Source organism: Ranitomeya variabilis, chromosome 1 (assembly GCF_051348905.1).
Source record: "Ranitomeya variabilis isolate aRanVar5 chromosome 1, aRanVar5.hap1, whole genome shotgun sequence".
Taxonomy (NCBI): domain Eukaryota; kingdom Metazoa; phylum Chordata; class Amphibia; order Anura; family Dendrobatidae; genus Ranitomeya; species Ranitomeya variabilis.
In genome coordinates this window covers 3,945,480-3,961,186 of record NC_135232.1, presented here as the reverse complement: position 1 = coordinate 3,961,186, position 15,707 = coordinate 3,945,480, and the positions used below count along the sequence as shown (strand labels likewise).

At 53.4% G+C, this 15,707-nt stretch overlaps 2 protein-coding genes across 11 annotated transcripts in view; one reads left to right on the top strand and one right to left on the bottom strand.

Moving 5' to 3' along the window:
* The window catches only part of TAF1C (TATA-box binding protein associated factor, RNA polymerase I subunit C), a 275,709-nt gene extending 265,056 nt beyond the window's left edge, over positions 1–10,653 (bottom strand). For 2 of the 9 annotated variants that reach the window (XM_077281272.1, XM_077281271.1), the window contains exon 1: positions 10,452–10,587. Coding sequence is in view for 1 of the 9 variants with exons in the window: in XM_077281270.1 (XP_077137385.1) it covers positions 10,538–10,602 (65 nt within the window). In the remaining 8 variants the exon portion in view is untranslated. Of the gene's footprint in view, positions 1–10,062; positions 10,080–10,257; positions 10,312–10,389 lie in introns of those variants that run through there. The other 7 variants (XM_077281265.1, XM_077281269.1, XM_077281264.1 and 4 more) reach the window with 7 other exon arrangements.
* Positions 10,468–15,707, top strand: part of LOC143801748 (uncharacterized) — a 51,621-nt gene continuing 46,381 nt past the window's right edge. Inside the window, exon 1 of one of the 2 annotated variants that reach the window (XM_077281276.1) lies at positions 10,468–10,734. In XM_077281276.1, the coding sequence (XP_077137391.1) occupies positions 10,703–10,734 (32 nt within the window). In that variant the 5' untranslated portion in view covers positions 10,468–10,702. The remainder of the gene's footprint in view (positions 10,735–15,707) is intronic. The other variant, XM_077281273.1, reaches the window with a different exon arrangement.

Genomic DNA, 15,707 nt, shown 5'->3' with positions numbered 1-15,707 from the left:
TTTTCACCCTCGTTTTTCCTCGGGACATGTTGAGCCCTCTGACTGTCCTGGGGTAGATTCTGTGGTGGATAGGTTGCAGCGGATCTGGAATCATGTGGTGGACAACTTGAAGTTGTCACAGGAGAAGGCTCAGCGTTTTGCCAACCGCCGCCGCGGTGTGGGTCCCCGACTTCGTGTTGGGGATTTGGTGTGGCTGTCTTCTCGGTTTGTTCCTATGAAGGTCTCCTCTCCTAAATTCAAGCCTCGCTTCATCGGTCCTTATAAGATTTTGGAAATCCTTAATCCAGTGTCCTTTCGCTTGGATCTTCCGGTGTCGTTTGCCATTCCCAACGTGTTCCATAGGTCTTTGTTGCGGCGCTATGTTGTGCCTGTGGTTCCTTCTGTTGAGCCTCCTACTCCGGTGTTGGTTGAGGGCGAGTTGGAGTACGTGGTGGTGAAGATCTTGGATTCTCGTCTCTCCAGACGGAGGCTTCAGTATCTGGTCAAGTGGAAGGGCTATGGTCAGGAGGATAATTCCTGGGTGGTCGCCTCTGATGTTCATGCGGCCGATTTGGTTCGTGCCTTTCACGCTGCTCATCCTGATCGTCCTGGTGGTCTTGGTGAGGGTTCGGTGACCCCTCCTTAAGGGGGGGGTACTGTTGTGAATTGGATTTTTTGGCTCCCTCTTGTGGTCACTAGCGACATGACACTTTGAGTTTCTTTCCTCTGCTTGGTTCCCACCTGGCTCGTTAGTCCAGGGGTGTTGCTATTTAAGCTTCCTGGATTTTCAGTCTGGTGCCTGGCATCGTTGTAATCAGTTCCTTTCTGTTTGCTCCTGTCTGCTGGTCCTGGTTCTTGCAAAATAAGCTAAGTCCTGCTTCCTTATTTTTTGGTTATTTGCTTGCTCTTATTTTTTGTCCAGCTTGTACTAAATGTGATTCCTGATTTTGCTGGAAGCTCTAGGGGGCTGGTGTTCTCCCCCTGGGCCGTTAGACGGTTCGGGGGTTCTTGAATATCCAGCGTGGAAATTTTGATAGGGTTTTTGCTGACCGTATAAGTCATCTTCCTATATTCTGCTATTAGTCAGTGGGCCTCTCTTTGCTAAAAACCTAGTTCATCCTTACGTTTGTCTTTTCTTCTTACCTCACCGTTATTATTTGTTGGGGGCTTGTATCCAACTTTTGGGGTCTTTTCTCTGGAGGCAAGAAAGGTCTATCTTTTCCCTTTTAGGGTTAGTTAGTTCTCCGGCTGGCGCGAGACGTCTAGAACCAACGTAGGTACGTTCCCCGGCTGCTGCTATTTGTGGTGCTAGGATCAGGTATACGGTCAGCCTAGTTACCACTGCCCTATGAGCTGGTTTTTGTGTTTGCAGACTTGGTTATCACTTCTGAGACCCTCTGCCATTGGGGTCATAACAGGCGTCGTTATTTGCGATCTATATGATGGTATTATGTGAGAACTATAGAACAGTATTATGTGTGCTCTATACGGCGGTATTGTGTGCTCTATATGGCGGTATTATGAGTGATCTATATGGCGGTATAATGTGAGAATACTATGGCAGTATTATGTGAGAACTCTATGGCAGTATTATCTTCAGAAAGCGGACCCATTCTAGGGTGGTTCTGGCTGAGCACCTGCACGCGGGTCTGGGGTAATAGAGGGGGCAGCATGACCTCCAGTTAGGTGCAGTCAGGGGTGGTCTGGTAAGGCAGCTGAAGAGAGGGGTCTCATGTTTATCGTTACTCTATGGCTACATTTCCTTCCCAGCGTCACCCCGGACTGCGCCTGTCACCTCGCTTTCACACATCGCCAGGACAGGATGGAGAAGACAGGAGCTGAGGAGGGGAACGGGGTCTTTGCATGCAAAGTCTGGATCAGAACCGGCCATCAATCCGCAGAAATGTTTCCTGGATTTCTGTGGAGCAGACGGTCCATCCATGTGTATAAAAGACAGCGCTCTATGTACAATCCCTGGCTGCTCCGCGCACTGAACATGGTGCCCCCCCATAGACCAGCACACTGCTCTCCTGAAATACTCTGTGCTGCTGTCACTTGTCAGTATAATTTTGCAGTCACCAACAAAATGTCTGCACACTGTTCCTGAATCCTCTCATCCCCTAGCAAACACCAGAAGGGGAGGAGAGGAGACATCACACCCGTCAGCAGACTCCGCCCATAATTACTGCAGTGCCGTAATGTGAGCTAGTTGTGCACTAGGTTTTTGTCAAATTTCAGCAGCTGCTCCCCCTAGTGTTTAAAAGTGGAAATGCCAAACCTTTTAAAATTATTTTTCAAATTTTACTAAATTAAAAACAAATGATAATTTTTAAGAAAATGTAAACATTAATTCTTTACATTTTTTCAATCGCTGGAAAAAAATTTTTTTTGATGGCACCTTCCCTTCAACAATCATGGTTATTCCACACAATATTGATTTCTGAACTCTTCCTGAGGTAAAACATTAGTATTGTTGTTTCTAAATGATTATGAACTTGTTTTCTTTGCATTATTTGAGGTCTGCAAGCAATGCTTTTTTTGTTACTCTGACCATTTCTCATTTTCAGAAAATAAATACAAAATATATTGCGTTGAACTGCGGAGACGTTGTCAGTAGTTTATAGAATAAAAGAACAATTTACATTTTACTGAAAATTGTAGTTACTTACCGATAACGGTGTTTCTCTGATCCCATGATGGCACCACGGAGAGAGGGGTCCGCCCCCAGGGACAGGAAACCTACAGGTGAAAAAGGGCGTACCTCTCTCCCACATCAGTTGGTTAACAGAGCCTTATACAGAACTTCAGCTGCAATTTGATATTTACACAAATTAAACTTAACAATTTTTTACTTAACAGAGGCACCGTGACTAAAGGTAACTAACTATACATTATAGTGTGCACACCTGTGTGTGAAAAGGGAGGGAATATACGGGTGCCATCATGGGATCAGAGAAACACCGTTATCGGTAAGTAACTACGATTTTCTCTATCCCCATGATGGCACCACGGAGAGATTTACATAGATTGTAATTTTTTAGGGAGGGACCACTGCCTCTAGAACCCTTCGACCAAAGGTGAGATCAGAGGAGGTCAAGTCTAAGCGGTAGTGTCTGAAAAATGTAGACTGGGAAGACCAAGTGGCCGCTCTACATATCTGTTGTATTGAAGCGCCCGCTCTTTCCGCCCAGGATGATGCCACTGCTCTGGTCGAGTGCGCTTTTATATTCTCCGGGATGGCCGTCCCGCTGGAAGAGTAGGATAGGGCGATGGCATCTCTTATCCACCTCGCTAGCGTAGCTTTTGACGCTTTCTGTCCCTTCCGTGGACCCTGGAAGCAGACAAACAGAGCCCTATCCTTCCTGCACTCTCTAGTGGCTGACAAGTATTGGAGTAGGCACCTCCTAACATCAAGGGTATGTAGTGTTTTTTCTCCCTCATTCTTGGGGTTGGGACAGAATGAGGGCAGGGAGACCTCTTGTGTCCTGTGAAATTGAGACGCGACTTTTGGGAGGTAAGCCGGGTCCGTTTTTAGAATGACTCTGTCCTCAAGAATTTGAGTGAAGGGAGGGCCCGCGGACAATGCTTGTATGTCACTAACGCGACGGGCTGAGGTTAGGGCCACTAAGAGTGTTGTTTTTAAAGATAGAATCTTTAGGGGTGCGTCTGCCAAGGGCTCAAAAGGAGATTTGGTTAGTGCATTTAGAACAAGGTTTAGATCCCATGGAGGGGCATTATGCAAAGGAACCGGTTTTAATCTACCCGAGGCTTTGATGAATCTCACGATCCATCGGTTTCTGGCTAGATCATAATTATATAGTGCTCCCAAGGCTGCTACCTGAACTTTTAGAGTACTCGTAGCTAGCCCTTTTTCCAAACCCTTTTGCAGGAATTCGAGAATCTTATCTATTGGGATTTCCCCCCCTGGGTCAACCCCTGATACAGACATGAATTTTTTCCACACTTTGCCGTATATTTTGGTGGTTACGGGTTTCCTACTCTGTAGTAATGTGGACACCAGGTTGGATGAAAACCCTTTGCTGCTTAATAGCTTCCTTTCAAAAGCCAGGCTGTCATATGTAGGCTTTTCACATTGGGGTGACACACTGGGCCCTGGAATAACAGATTTTGCGTGTCTGGTAGAACCCACGGACTGTCTAAGGACATCTTTCTCAGCCAAGAAAACCATATCCTGCGAGGCCAGAATGGAGCTATGATTATCACTGTTGCTCCCTCCTCCCGAATTTTCCTCAAGACTAGGGGAATGAGGGATATTGGAGGGAACGCGTAGGAGAGGCGATAGTTCCAGGGGACTGTGAGAGCGTCCAGAGCTACTGGCCCTCCCCGGGGGTCGATTGAGCAGAACTTCCTCACTTTCCGATTCTGAAAGTCCGCAAATAGGTCTATTTCTGGCTCTCCCCAACGTTTCACTATTTGGTTGAATACCGACTGTTTCAGCTCCCACTCCCCCTGTCTCAAGCGTGTTCTGCTGAGGAAGTCTGCGGTCTGGTTTTCTGAACCCTTTATGTAAAGGGCTGTTAGGGACTTCAGATTGTGTTCTGCAATGTAGAAGATAGACCGGGTTTCTTCCATCAGTGTTTGTGACCTGGTGCCCCCTTGGTGGTTTAGGTATGCTACCACTACCTGATTGTCCGAAAAGACTTTTACGTGGTGGGAGCGGATGATGTTTTGGAAGTGTATTAGGGCGAGTTTTACCGCTAGCAGTTCTTTCATATTTGATGAGGTTAGCTCCTGATTTTTGTTCCAGTTCCCTTGTGTCACCTGACCGTCTATATGAGCACCCCACCCCCAGGGGCTTGCATCGGTCGTTAGGATTTTCTCTGTTGGTAGTGACCAGGGGACCCCCTTGGTAAGATTTATCGGATCTGCCCACCACTGTAGGGAGTGTATCGTAGTTGGTGATATGCTTAACCGCCCGTCTAAATTTCCTCCCAGACACAGGCTTGAACTTAAAGTCTCCCATTGTAAGTCTCGGGAATGGCATTGTGCCCACTGCACTGCCGGGATACAGGATGTCATGGAGCCCAGCAGGGACATGGCTTTCCTGAGTGTGGTGACTGGGGATGATGACAACTGTACCGCTGCCTGTGTCATCTTTTGAATCTTCCCCTGAGGAAGATAACACGTTTGTGTGGTCGAGTCGAGGACTATCCCCAAGTACTCCTGTACCTGTGATGGGACTACTTTGGATTTGGTAAGGTTCAACAGCCAACCTAGGCTTGACAGAGAAGTCATAACCAAATCCAACTGCTGTTTGCAGTGATGGAATGATGTCCCTGCCACAAGGAGGTCGTCCAGGTATGGGACTATCAGGATATTCTGCTCTCGTATATGAGCCATCACTTCCGACATTAGTTTCGTGAATACCCGGGGTGCGATAGCTAACCCAAAAGGGAGGGCCCGAAACTGATAATGTTTCACCTCCCCCTGGATATTCACTGCCAGCCGGAGGTACTTTTGATGATCCTTGTGGATCGGTACATGATAGTATGCATCTCGTAGGTCTAGAACAGTCATGAAACACCTGGGAAAGAGTATTTTTACGCAAGATTTTATTGTCTCCATTTTGAAGTGTGGGATCTCGAGAAAACTGTTTAACTTTTTGAGATTTATTATTGTCCTGTATGATCCATCTGGCTTCTTTCGGAGGAAGAGGGGAGAGTAGAAGCCCATGCCTCTTTCCTGGTGAGGGACTTCCTGTAGGACTTCCTTCTGGACTAGGCCTAGAATCTCTTCCTGAAGAGCCGACTGTTCTTGAGACTGTCTCTGTGGTGTCACCATGAAGAGGTTGTTGGGGGGAATGCGGAACTTTAGCTTGAGCCCTTCTCGTACTATGCCTAGTATCCAGGGGCTGCTTGAAATTTTTTCCCAGGCTGGGAGGAACTCTGTTAGTCTCCCGCCAACCTGGGGGACACCTTCATTGAGTTTTCTTGTTGTCGGGAGTGGGTTTGTTGAATAGGAACCCTCTGGTTTTATTTCTTTTTTCCTCCCATGTTTCTTTGTTCCCTTTCGGAGGTTTTCTCCGCATAAATTTTTTATTCCGAAAGGAACGTCTGTATGATTGGTTGGGGAAACCAGGGAAAGACTTTTTCTTGTCCTCGGCTTTCTCGAGGATGTCATCTAGCGTTGTGCCGAACAAGAATTCCCCCTCACAGGGTATTGAACATAGTTTTGTCTTTGTCTGAAGGTCCCCTGGCCAACATTTTAGCCACAGGGCACGTCTTGCGGCGTTCGAAAAGGCGGCAGCCCTGGCTGCTAGTCTGGCTGAGTCTACAGATGCATCCGCCAAAAAGGCTGCTGCACCTTTCATTACGGACACTGATTTTTGAATCGTGTCTCTCGAGACTTTTCCTTTTAATTGGGAATCCAAGTGCTCAAGCCACACCATTAGCGCGCGAGCTGTGCAGGTGGCCGCGACCGCTGGTTTAAGTCCGCCTCCTGCCGCTTCCCAAGAGTTTTTTAGAAAAACCTCGGCTTTTTTGTCCATCGGATCTTTTAAGGTACCCATGTCCTCAAAAGGTAGGGCAAACTTTTTTGAGGCCTTTGCTATGGCCACATCTAATTTTGGTGCCTTACTCCAGGATGAGCAGGCTGGGTCATCAAACGGGTATTTTCTTTTGGGGGTGGGGAGAGCTTTTTTGTCTGGTTTTTTCCACTCTCTTTTAATTAGAGAGTGAATTTTCTCATTTACTGGAAATGCTCTTTTTCTTTTTTGTTCCAGACCGCTGAACATTATGTCCTGCGCTGTTTTTTTAGGTCGCTCCTCCACTAGACCCATTGTTGCTCTGACCGCTTTCACTAAAGCGTCTGTTTCCTCGATAGGGAAGCAACTGCGCCCTGGCTTTTTATTAGTGACTTTAATTCGGATGCAAATGATGGGGTTTCCTCCTGAATCGTCTTTTTTATACAGACGCTGCATAGTCTCTTCTCCCAGGAGGAAGGCAGCTCGTCTGAACATATGGCACATTCTCTGTGCTTAGTTTTGGCTGTACTTTTCCTCCCCTAGAACAGAAAGAGCCCTACATTAAAGTCAGCACTTTCACGTAGATCACTCACCCCCTGTGGATCAGAGATACCGTCTCAGGCCTGGTGACTGTATCCGCTGGAATCGTCGCCGGCCGTGTGGTTTTTGCAGACCCCCGACTGCGTTGAGACTCTGATCGTCCGCTGCTGCTGCGCTGTACAGAGGACGAGTTTCCTTTGCGCTGCTGCTGTGGGTGCAGACGCCGCTGCACTTGTGCCTGCTCAGGAGATTGCTGGACGGCTTCCTGCATAACCTGCTGCTCGCTTTCGCTCATGGTGGCCTCCGCACTGTAAGGTGCACTTGGAGTTTGAATTTGCCACCATTTTCCCTGTGCTGGCGTTGCTTTTATGCATTAGTGCCGGCGAAACCGGAAGTGACTGTTTGCGCATGCGCCCGCCCAACTTCCGGTTCTCTGCCAGCTTCACATGAGGGAATGAATGTACTGGGACGCCGGCGCGCGCGCAGTAGCGCTGCGTTTTCGCGATGATGGCGCCGGTGAGCGCACCAGCGCTCCATTACCGACGCCCACACCGATTTACCGGTAATTACGCCGGTGTCCTCTGGCCCGTCTTACTTGGCCTTTTATGGAAAGATAGCCGCCGCTACCTCCATATTATCATTAAGAGTCCTCCGGTGACCGCCGTCACCTGCTCCTTACCCCCCCTCTCTTTTTTTTTTTTTTTTTCATGGAAGGCAGACTGGATCCTTTCACTGCCTTCCTCCACTCACCCATGAGGCCCGCCGACCCCTGTGGTGGTGCTTCAGGAAAGGGAGAAAAAAGAGAGGAAAAAACCGCTTGATCCAGCCGTAACAGGGCGCCCCCTGTTAGAAAGTCGACTGCATCAGCCCCTGGAACTCCACGAAGAATCCTTCAGGTACGTGCTGTAGGTTCCCCGTCAGGGACAGGAAACCAACTGATGTGGGAGAGAGGTACGCCCTTTTTCACCTGTAGGTTTCCTGTCCCTGGGGGCGGACCCCTCTCTCCGTGGTGCCATCATGGGGATAGAGAAAAATATAAAGAGAAACATCAGACAAACTGAACATTGTGCGGTGGTCTCCTAATTTGTGTCAGAGCTGTATATACTACACAGGGAAGTAACGTAGTACTCGCCCCCGCCGCAACTGTGCTCTCCTCCCCTCGTCCGTCCTCTCCTCCCCTCGTCCGTCCTCTCCTCCCCTCGTCCGTCCTCTCCTCCCCTCGTCCGTCCTCTCCTCCCCTCGTCCGTCCTCTCCTCCCCTCGTCCGTCCTCTCCTCCTCTCGTCCGTCCTCTCCTCCTCTCGTCCGTCCTCTCCTCCTCTCGTCCGTCCTCTCCTCCTCTCGCACGTCCTCCTCTCGCACGTCCTCCCCTCGTCCGTCCTCTCCTCCTCTCGCACGTCCTCCCCTCGTCCGTCCTCTCCTCCTCTCGCACGTCCTCCCCTCGTCCGTCCTCTCCTCCTCTCGCACGTCCTCCCCTCGTCCGTCCTCTCCTCCTCTCGCACGTCCTCCCCTCGTCCGTCCTCTCCTCCTCTCGCACGTCCTCCCCTCGTCCGTCCTCTCCTCCTCTCGCACGTCCTCCCCTCGTCCGTCCTCTCCTACGGCCTCCCCTCGTCCGTCCTCTCCTCCTCTCGCACGTCCTCCCCTCGTCCGTCCTCTCCTCCTCTCGCACGGCCTCCCCTCGTCCGTCCTCTCCTCCTCTCGCACGGCCTCCCCTCGTCCGTCCTCTCCTCCTCTCGCACGGCCTCCCCTCGTCCGTCCTCTCCTCCTCTCGCACGGCCTCCCCTCGTCCGTCCTCTCCTCCTCTCGCACGGCCTCCCCTCGTCCGTCCTCTCCTCCTCTCGCACGTCCTCCCCTCGTCCGTCCTCTCCTCCTCTCGCACGTCCTCCCCTCGTCCGTCCTCTCCTCCTCTCGCACGTCCTCCCCTCGTCCGTCCTCTCCTCCTCTCGCACGTCCTCCCCTCGTCCGTCCTCTCCTCCTCTCGCACGTCCTCCCCTCGTCCGTCCTCTCCTCCTCTCGCACGTCCTCCCCTCGTCCGTCCTCTCCTCCTCTCGCACGTCCTCCCCTCGTCCGTCCTCTCCTCCTCTCGCACGTCCTCCCCTCGTCCGTCCTCTCCTCCTCTCGCACGTCCTCCCCTCGTCCGTCCTCTCCTCCTCTCGCACGTCCTCCCCTCGTCCGTCCTCTCCTCCTCTCGCACGTCCTCCCCTCGTCCGTCCTCTCCTACGGCCTCCCCTCGTCCGTCCTCTCCTCCTCTCGCACGTCCTCCCCTCGTCCGTCCTCTCCTCCTCTCGCACGGCCTCCCCTCGTCCGTCCTCTCCTCCTCTCGCACGGCCTCCCCTCGTCCGTCCTCTCCTCCTCTCGCACGGCCTCCCCTCGTCCGTCCTCTCCTCCTCTCGCACGGCCTCCCCTCGTCCGTCCTCTCCTCCTCTCGCACGGCCTCCCCTCGTCCGTCCTCTCCTCCTCTCGCACGTCCTCCCCTCGTCCGTCCTCTCCTCCTCTCGCACGTCCTCCCCTCGTCCGTCCTCTCCTCCTCTCGCACGTCCTCCCCTCGTCCGTCCTCTCCTCCTCTCGCACGTCCTCCCCTCGTCCGTCCTCTCCTCCTCTCGCACGTCCTCCCCTCGTCCGTCCTCTCCTCCTCTCGCACGTCCTCCCCTCGTCCGTCCTCTCCTCCTCTCGCACGTCCTCCCCTCGTCCGTCCTCTCCTCCTCTCGCACGTCCTCCCCTCGTCCGTCCTCTCCTCCTCTCGCACGTCCTCCCCTCGTCCGTCCTCTCCTCCTCTCGCACGTCCTCCCCTCGTCCGTCCTCTCCTCCTCTCGCACGTCCTCCCCTCGTCCGTCCTCTCCTCCTCTCGCACGTCCTCCCCTCGTCCGTCCTCTCCTCCTCTCGCACGTCCTCCCCTCGTCCGTCCTCTCCTCCTCTCGCACGTCCTCCCCTCGTCCGTCCTCTCCTCCTCTCGCCCGTCCTCTCCTCGTCCGTCCTCTCCTCCTCTCGCCCGTCCTCTCCTCTCTCCGGTTTCTCCTCCTCTCTCCGGTTTCTCCTCCCCTCACCCGTCCTCTCCTCTCACCCGTTTTCTCGCCCGTCCTCTCCTGTCTCCAGTTTCTCTTCCCCTCGTCCGTCCTCCTTCTCTCACACGTCCTCCCCCACCCCTCCTGTCTCTCGTTTCTCCTCCTCTCACCCGTCCTCTCCTCTCTCCAGTTTCTCCTCCTCTCGCCCGTCCTCTCTCCTGTTTCTCCTCCCCTCGCCCGTCCTCTCCTCTCACCCGTTTTCTCGCCCGTCCTCTCCTCTCACCCGTTTTCTCGCCCGTCCTCTCCTCTCACCCGTCCTCTCCTCTCACCCGTCCTCTTCTCTCTCCGGTTTCTCCTCCCCTCGCCCGTCCTCTCCTCCTCTCCTCCTCTCCTCGCCCGTCCTCTCCTCTCTCCGGCTTCTCCTCTCTCGCCCGTCCTCTCCTCTCACCCGTCCTCTCCTCTCTCCGGTTTATCCTCGCCCGTCCTCTCCTCGCCCGTCCTCTCCGGGCTCCTCACCAGCACTCAGACACGCACGTGTTCGCAGTCTCGTCTCTACTTCCGGCACCACACTGCTCCAGCCAATCGCGCGGCAGCTCCATGCCCCACGTGACTACAACCTAGAAATCAGCGAAATAGCGTTTATACACGTGACTCCTCCCCCGTCACGTGACCCAGGGTCCGCCATCTTGGTACACCTAAATGCCTCGATCGGACGGAAGCTTATGTGAGAGGTAAGATGGCGGAAGTGACATACTGTGACGTCATCGCTGTGCTTTGTTTTCGGTGGTATTTTACCTCATACTTTTCTCTATGACGTCACCATCCTGTATCTTGCTGCTGTGTTTTTCCCTCTCTCAGGGGCCATTGCTGCTTATTTCCCCAGGACTTGGACATAGTTTCCTGAGGGTCGCGTTCACGTTGGCATATGTGTGCGCTGTGTGGCCCTGAGGACAACTCCGCCTGCGTCTTGTGTGCACATAGATGACATTGTGTGCGCAGGGACATGCGTTTACGCCCGCGTCGTTAGCGGTGTGCGGTGAACGCAAAATGTTGCATTTTTTGCGGCGTCAATTATGCGCAGGCGGATGAGGGCATCAAAGCAACGCATTACTGTCTGTTCCGCTAGGACATGCGTATGCCTGCGTGCGCTACACATGCGCACTTCACACTGCACATGTGCACTGATGTCACCACCTCCACCATGCGCAAAACATCACAAATGCATTTAACCGCATGCACCCGCAGCATTTGTTTGTGTCATGCGCAAGATGATGCGGAGTAAAAACACCGCGTAAGCCTGCGTCTGCATGGTGAGCCTGCGTCTGCACGGTAAGCCTGCGTCTGCACGGTGAACCTGCGTCTGCATGGTGAGCCTGCGTCTGCACGGTGAGCCTGCGTCTGCACGGTGAGCCTGCGTCTGCACGGTGAGCCTGCGTCTGCACGGTAAGCCTGCGTCTGCACGGTAACCCTGCGTCTGCACGATGAGCCTGCGTCTGCACGGTGAGCCTGCGTCTGCACGGTGAGCGTACGTCTGCACGGTAAGCCTGCGTCTGCACGGTGAACCTGCGTCTGCACGGTGAGCCTGCGTCTGCACGGTGAGCCTGCGTCTGCACGGTGAGCCTGCGTCTGCACGGTGAGCCTGCGTCTGCACGGTAACCCTGCGTCTGCATGGTGAGCCTGCGTCTGCACGGTGAGCCTGCGTCTGCACGGTGAGCCTGCGTCTGCACGGTGAGCGTACGTCTGCACGGTAAGCCTGCGTCTGCATGGTGAACCTGCGTCTGCACGGTAAGCCTGCGTCTGCACGGTAAGCCTGCGTCTGCACGGTGAGCCTGCGTCTGCACGGTAAGCCTGCGTCTGCACGGTGAGCGTACGTCTGCACGGTAAGCCTGCGTCTGCATGGTGAACCTGCGTCTGCACGGTGAGCCTGCGTCTGCACGGTAAGCGTGCGTCTGCACAGTAAGCCTGCGTCTGCACGGTGAGCCTGCGTCTGCACGGTGAGCCTGCGTCTGCACGGTAAGCCTGCGTCCGCACAGTAAGCCTGCGTCCGCACAGTAAGCCTGCGTCTGCACAGTAAGCCTGCGTCTGCATGGTGAGTGTGCGTCTGCACGGTAAGCCTGCGTCGGCACGGTAAGCCTGCATCTGCACGGTAAGCCTGCGTCTGCGTGGTAAGCCTGCGTCTGCATGGGGTTTGGCATGCGTTTGCAATGCAGAGGATACGCTAATGTGAACTTCGCCTCACTCATGTGTTACTGAAAGTAAAAAAGGGGAGAAGCCGCGCTGCTCATGGTCAGAACATCTTAGGCTATGGGCTGAACTAGATGGACTTAAAGTCTTCCTTCAACCTTAATAACTATGTAACTATGTAAGAACACAGTACATGAAGTGCACATTTTGATTTCTAACTGTATTTCAGAAAGAGACATTTAGCAAAGAATTGATCCATTCTGTGAGCCACCCGCTACGCCAAGGCATTCTCATAATGGGGCAGTCCTACTCTACGTGTTTTATATTCGCTGTGCCATTACGGCCTCCTAAATGTATTAAAGCGTGACCACATTAAATGCAAACTGTACCTGAAGTGTTCCTGACTCACTCCCATGGCGCCAGAAAGGACAAGTGCAGATAAAGGCCGACCTGGTCCGGACATAGACATTTCAGGTCCAACCTCCACACTGCTCCCCCAGCACCACAGATGAAGGGTGAGACCGGCCCAGACACAGGTGCACAATCAGAGCCGGGGCAGTGCTGCGGTATGTGTGTACAGCAGCCTAAGGCTATGTGCACACGTAAGAAAAGAGGTGCAGAATTTTCTGCACAAAATCTGCATCTCCTGGCAGAATCCGCAGCTGCGTTTTTTATGCATTTTTTTATACGTTTTTTGTGCAGATTTTATTTCTACAATGGAGGGGTGCAGAAACGCTGCAAAACTGCACAAAAGAAGTGACATGCACTTCTTTGAACTCTGCAGCGTTTCTGCGCAGATTTTTCTACACCATGTGCACAGCTTTTTTTTTTTCACATTGATTTACATTGTACTGTAAATCACAGTGCAGTTCTACAGCGTTTCTGCAGCAGAAAAATCTGCTGCAGATCTGCACCAATTCTGCACTAAATCTGCATCGTGTGCACATACCCTATCAATCACAAAAAACACAGAATGTAGTGCATAACCCAGCGCCACCACTGTTGCCGTGTGCGCTGGGTTATGCACTCCATTCTTTCTGTGTTCATTGTGATTGACCTAGGCTGCTGTACACCCCCCCGTAGTCCTTGGTGCCCCTCCGGTCTGTATTCACCCCCTCTGTAGTCATTGGTGCCCCTCCGGTCTGTATTCACCCTCCTGTAGTCATTGGTGCCCCTCCGGTCCGTATTCACCCTCCTGTAGTCACTGGTGCCCCTCCGGGCTGTATTCACCCCCTCTGTAGTCATTGGTGCCCCTCTGGTCTGTATTCACCCTCTAGTGGTCATCGGTGCCCCTCCGGTCTGTATTCACCCTCTAGTGGTCATTGGTGCCCCTCCGGTCTGTATTCACCCTCCTGTAGTCATTGGTGCCCCTCCGGTCTGTATTCACCCTCTAGTGGTCATTGGTGCCCCTCTGGTCTATATTCACCCTCCAGTAGTCACTGGTGCCCCTCCGGTCTGTATTCACAATCTGGTGGTCATTGGTGCCCCTCCAATCTGTATTCACCCTCTGGTGGTCATTGGTGCCCCTCCGGTCTGTATTCACCCTCTGGTGGTCATTGGTGCCCCTCTGGTCTGTATTCACCCTCTAGTGGTCATCGGTGCCCCTCCGGTCTGTATTCACCCTCTAGTGGTCATTGGTGCCCCTCCGGTCCGTATTCACCCTCCTGTAGTCACTGGTGCCCCTCCGGGCTGTATTCACCCCCTCTGTAGTCATTGGTGCCCCTCCGGTCTGTATTCACCCTCCAGTAGTCACTGGTGCCCCTCCGGTCTGTATTCACAATCTGGTGGTCATTGGTGCCCCTCCAATCTGTATTCACCCTCTGGTGGTCATTGGTGCCCCTCCGGTCTGTATTCACCCTCTGGTGGTCATTGGTGCCCCTCTCGTCTGTATTCACCCTCTGGTGATCATTGGTGCCCCTCCGGTCTGTATTCACCCTCTGGTGGTCATTGGTGCCCCTCCGGTCTATATTCACCCTCTGGTGATCATTGGTGCCCTCCGGTCTATATTCACCCTCTGGTGATCATTGGTGCCCCTCCGGTCTGTATTCACCCTCTGGTGGTCATTGGTGCCCCTCCGGTCTATATTCACCCTCTGGTGATCATTGGTGCCCTCCGGTCTATATTCACAATCTGGTGGTCATTGGTGCCCCTCCAGTCTGTATTCACCCTCTGGTGGTCATTGGTGCCCCTCCGGTCTGTATTCACCCTCCTGTAGGCATTGGTGCCCCTCCGGTCTATATTCACAATCTGGTGGTCATTGGTGCCCCTCCGGTGTGTATTCACCCTCTGGTGGTCATTGGTGCCCCTCCGGTCTGTATTCAGCCTCCTGTAGTCATTGGTGCCCCTCCGGTCTGTATTCACCCTCTCGTGGTCATTGGTGCCTCTCCGGTCTGTATTCACCCTCCTGAAGTCATTGGTGCCCCTCCGGTCTGTATTCACCCTCTAGTGGTCATTGGTGCCCCTCCGGTCTGTATTCACCCTCCTGTAGTCATTGGTGCCCCTCCGGTCTATATTCACAATCTGGTGGTCATTGGTGCCCCGGAGGTCTGTAGTCACCCTCTGTTGGTCATTGGTGCCCCTCCGGTGTGTATTCACCCTCTAGTGATCATTGGTGCCCCTCCGGTCTATATTCACAATCTGATGGTCATTGGTGCCCCTCCGGTCTATATTCGCCCTCTGTTGGTCATTGGTGCCCCTCCGGTCTATATTCCCCCTCTGGTGATCATTGGTGCCCCTCCGGTCTATATTCACAATCTGGTGGTCATTGGTGCCCCTCCGGTGTGTATTCACCCTCTGGTGGTCATTGGTGCCCCTCCGGTGTGTATTCACCCTCTCGTGGTCATTGGTGCCCCTCCAGTCTGTATTCACCCCCCTGTAGTCATTGGTGCCCCTCCGGTCTGTATTCACCCTCTAGTGGTCATTGGTGCCCCTCCGGTCTGTATTCACCCTCCTGTAGTCATTGGTGCCCCTCCGGTCTGTATTCACCCTCTAGTGATCATTGGTGCCCCTCCGGTCTATATTCACAATCTGATGGTTACTGGTGCCCCTCCGGTCTGTATTCACCCCCCTGTAGTCACTGGTGCCCCTCCGGTCTGTATTCACCCTCTGTTGGTCATTGGTGCCCCTCCGGTCTGTATTCACCCTCCTGTAGGCATTGGTGCCCCTCCGGTCTATATTCGCCCTCTGTTGGTCATTGGTGCCCCTCCGGTCTATATTCGCCCTCTGGTGATCATTGATGCCCCTCCGGTCTATATTCACAATCTGGTGGTCATTGGTGCCCCTCCGGGCTGTATTCACCCTCCTGTAGTCATTGGTGCCCCTCCAGTCTGTATTCACCCTCTGGTGGTCATTGGTGCCCCTCCGGTCTGTATTCACCCTCCTGTAGTCATTGGTGCCCCTCCGGTCTGTATTCACCCTCCTGTAGGCATTGGTGCCCCTCCGGTCTGTATTCACCCTCTCGTGGTCATTGGTGCCCCTCCGGTCTGTATTCACCCTCTAGTGATCATTGGTGCCCCTCCGG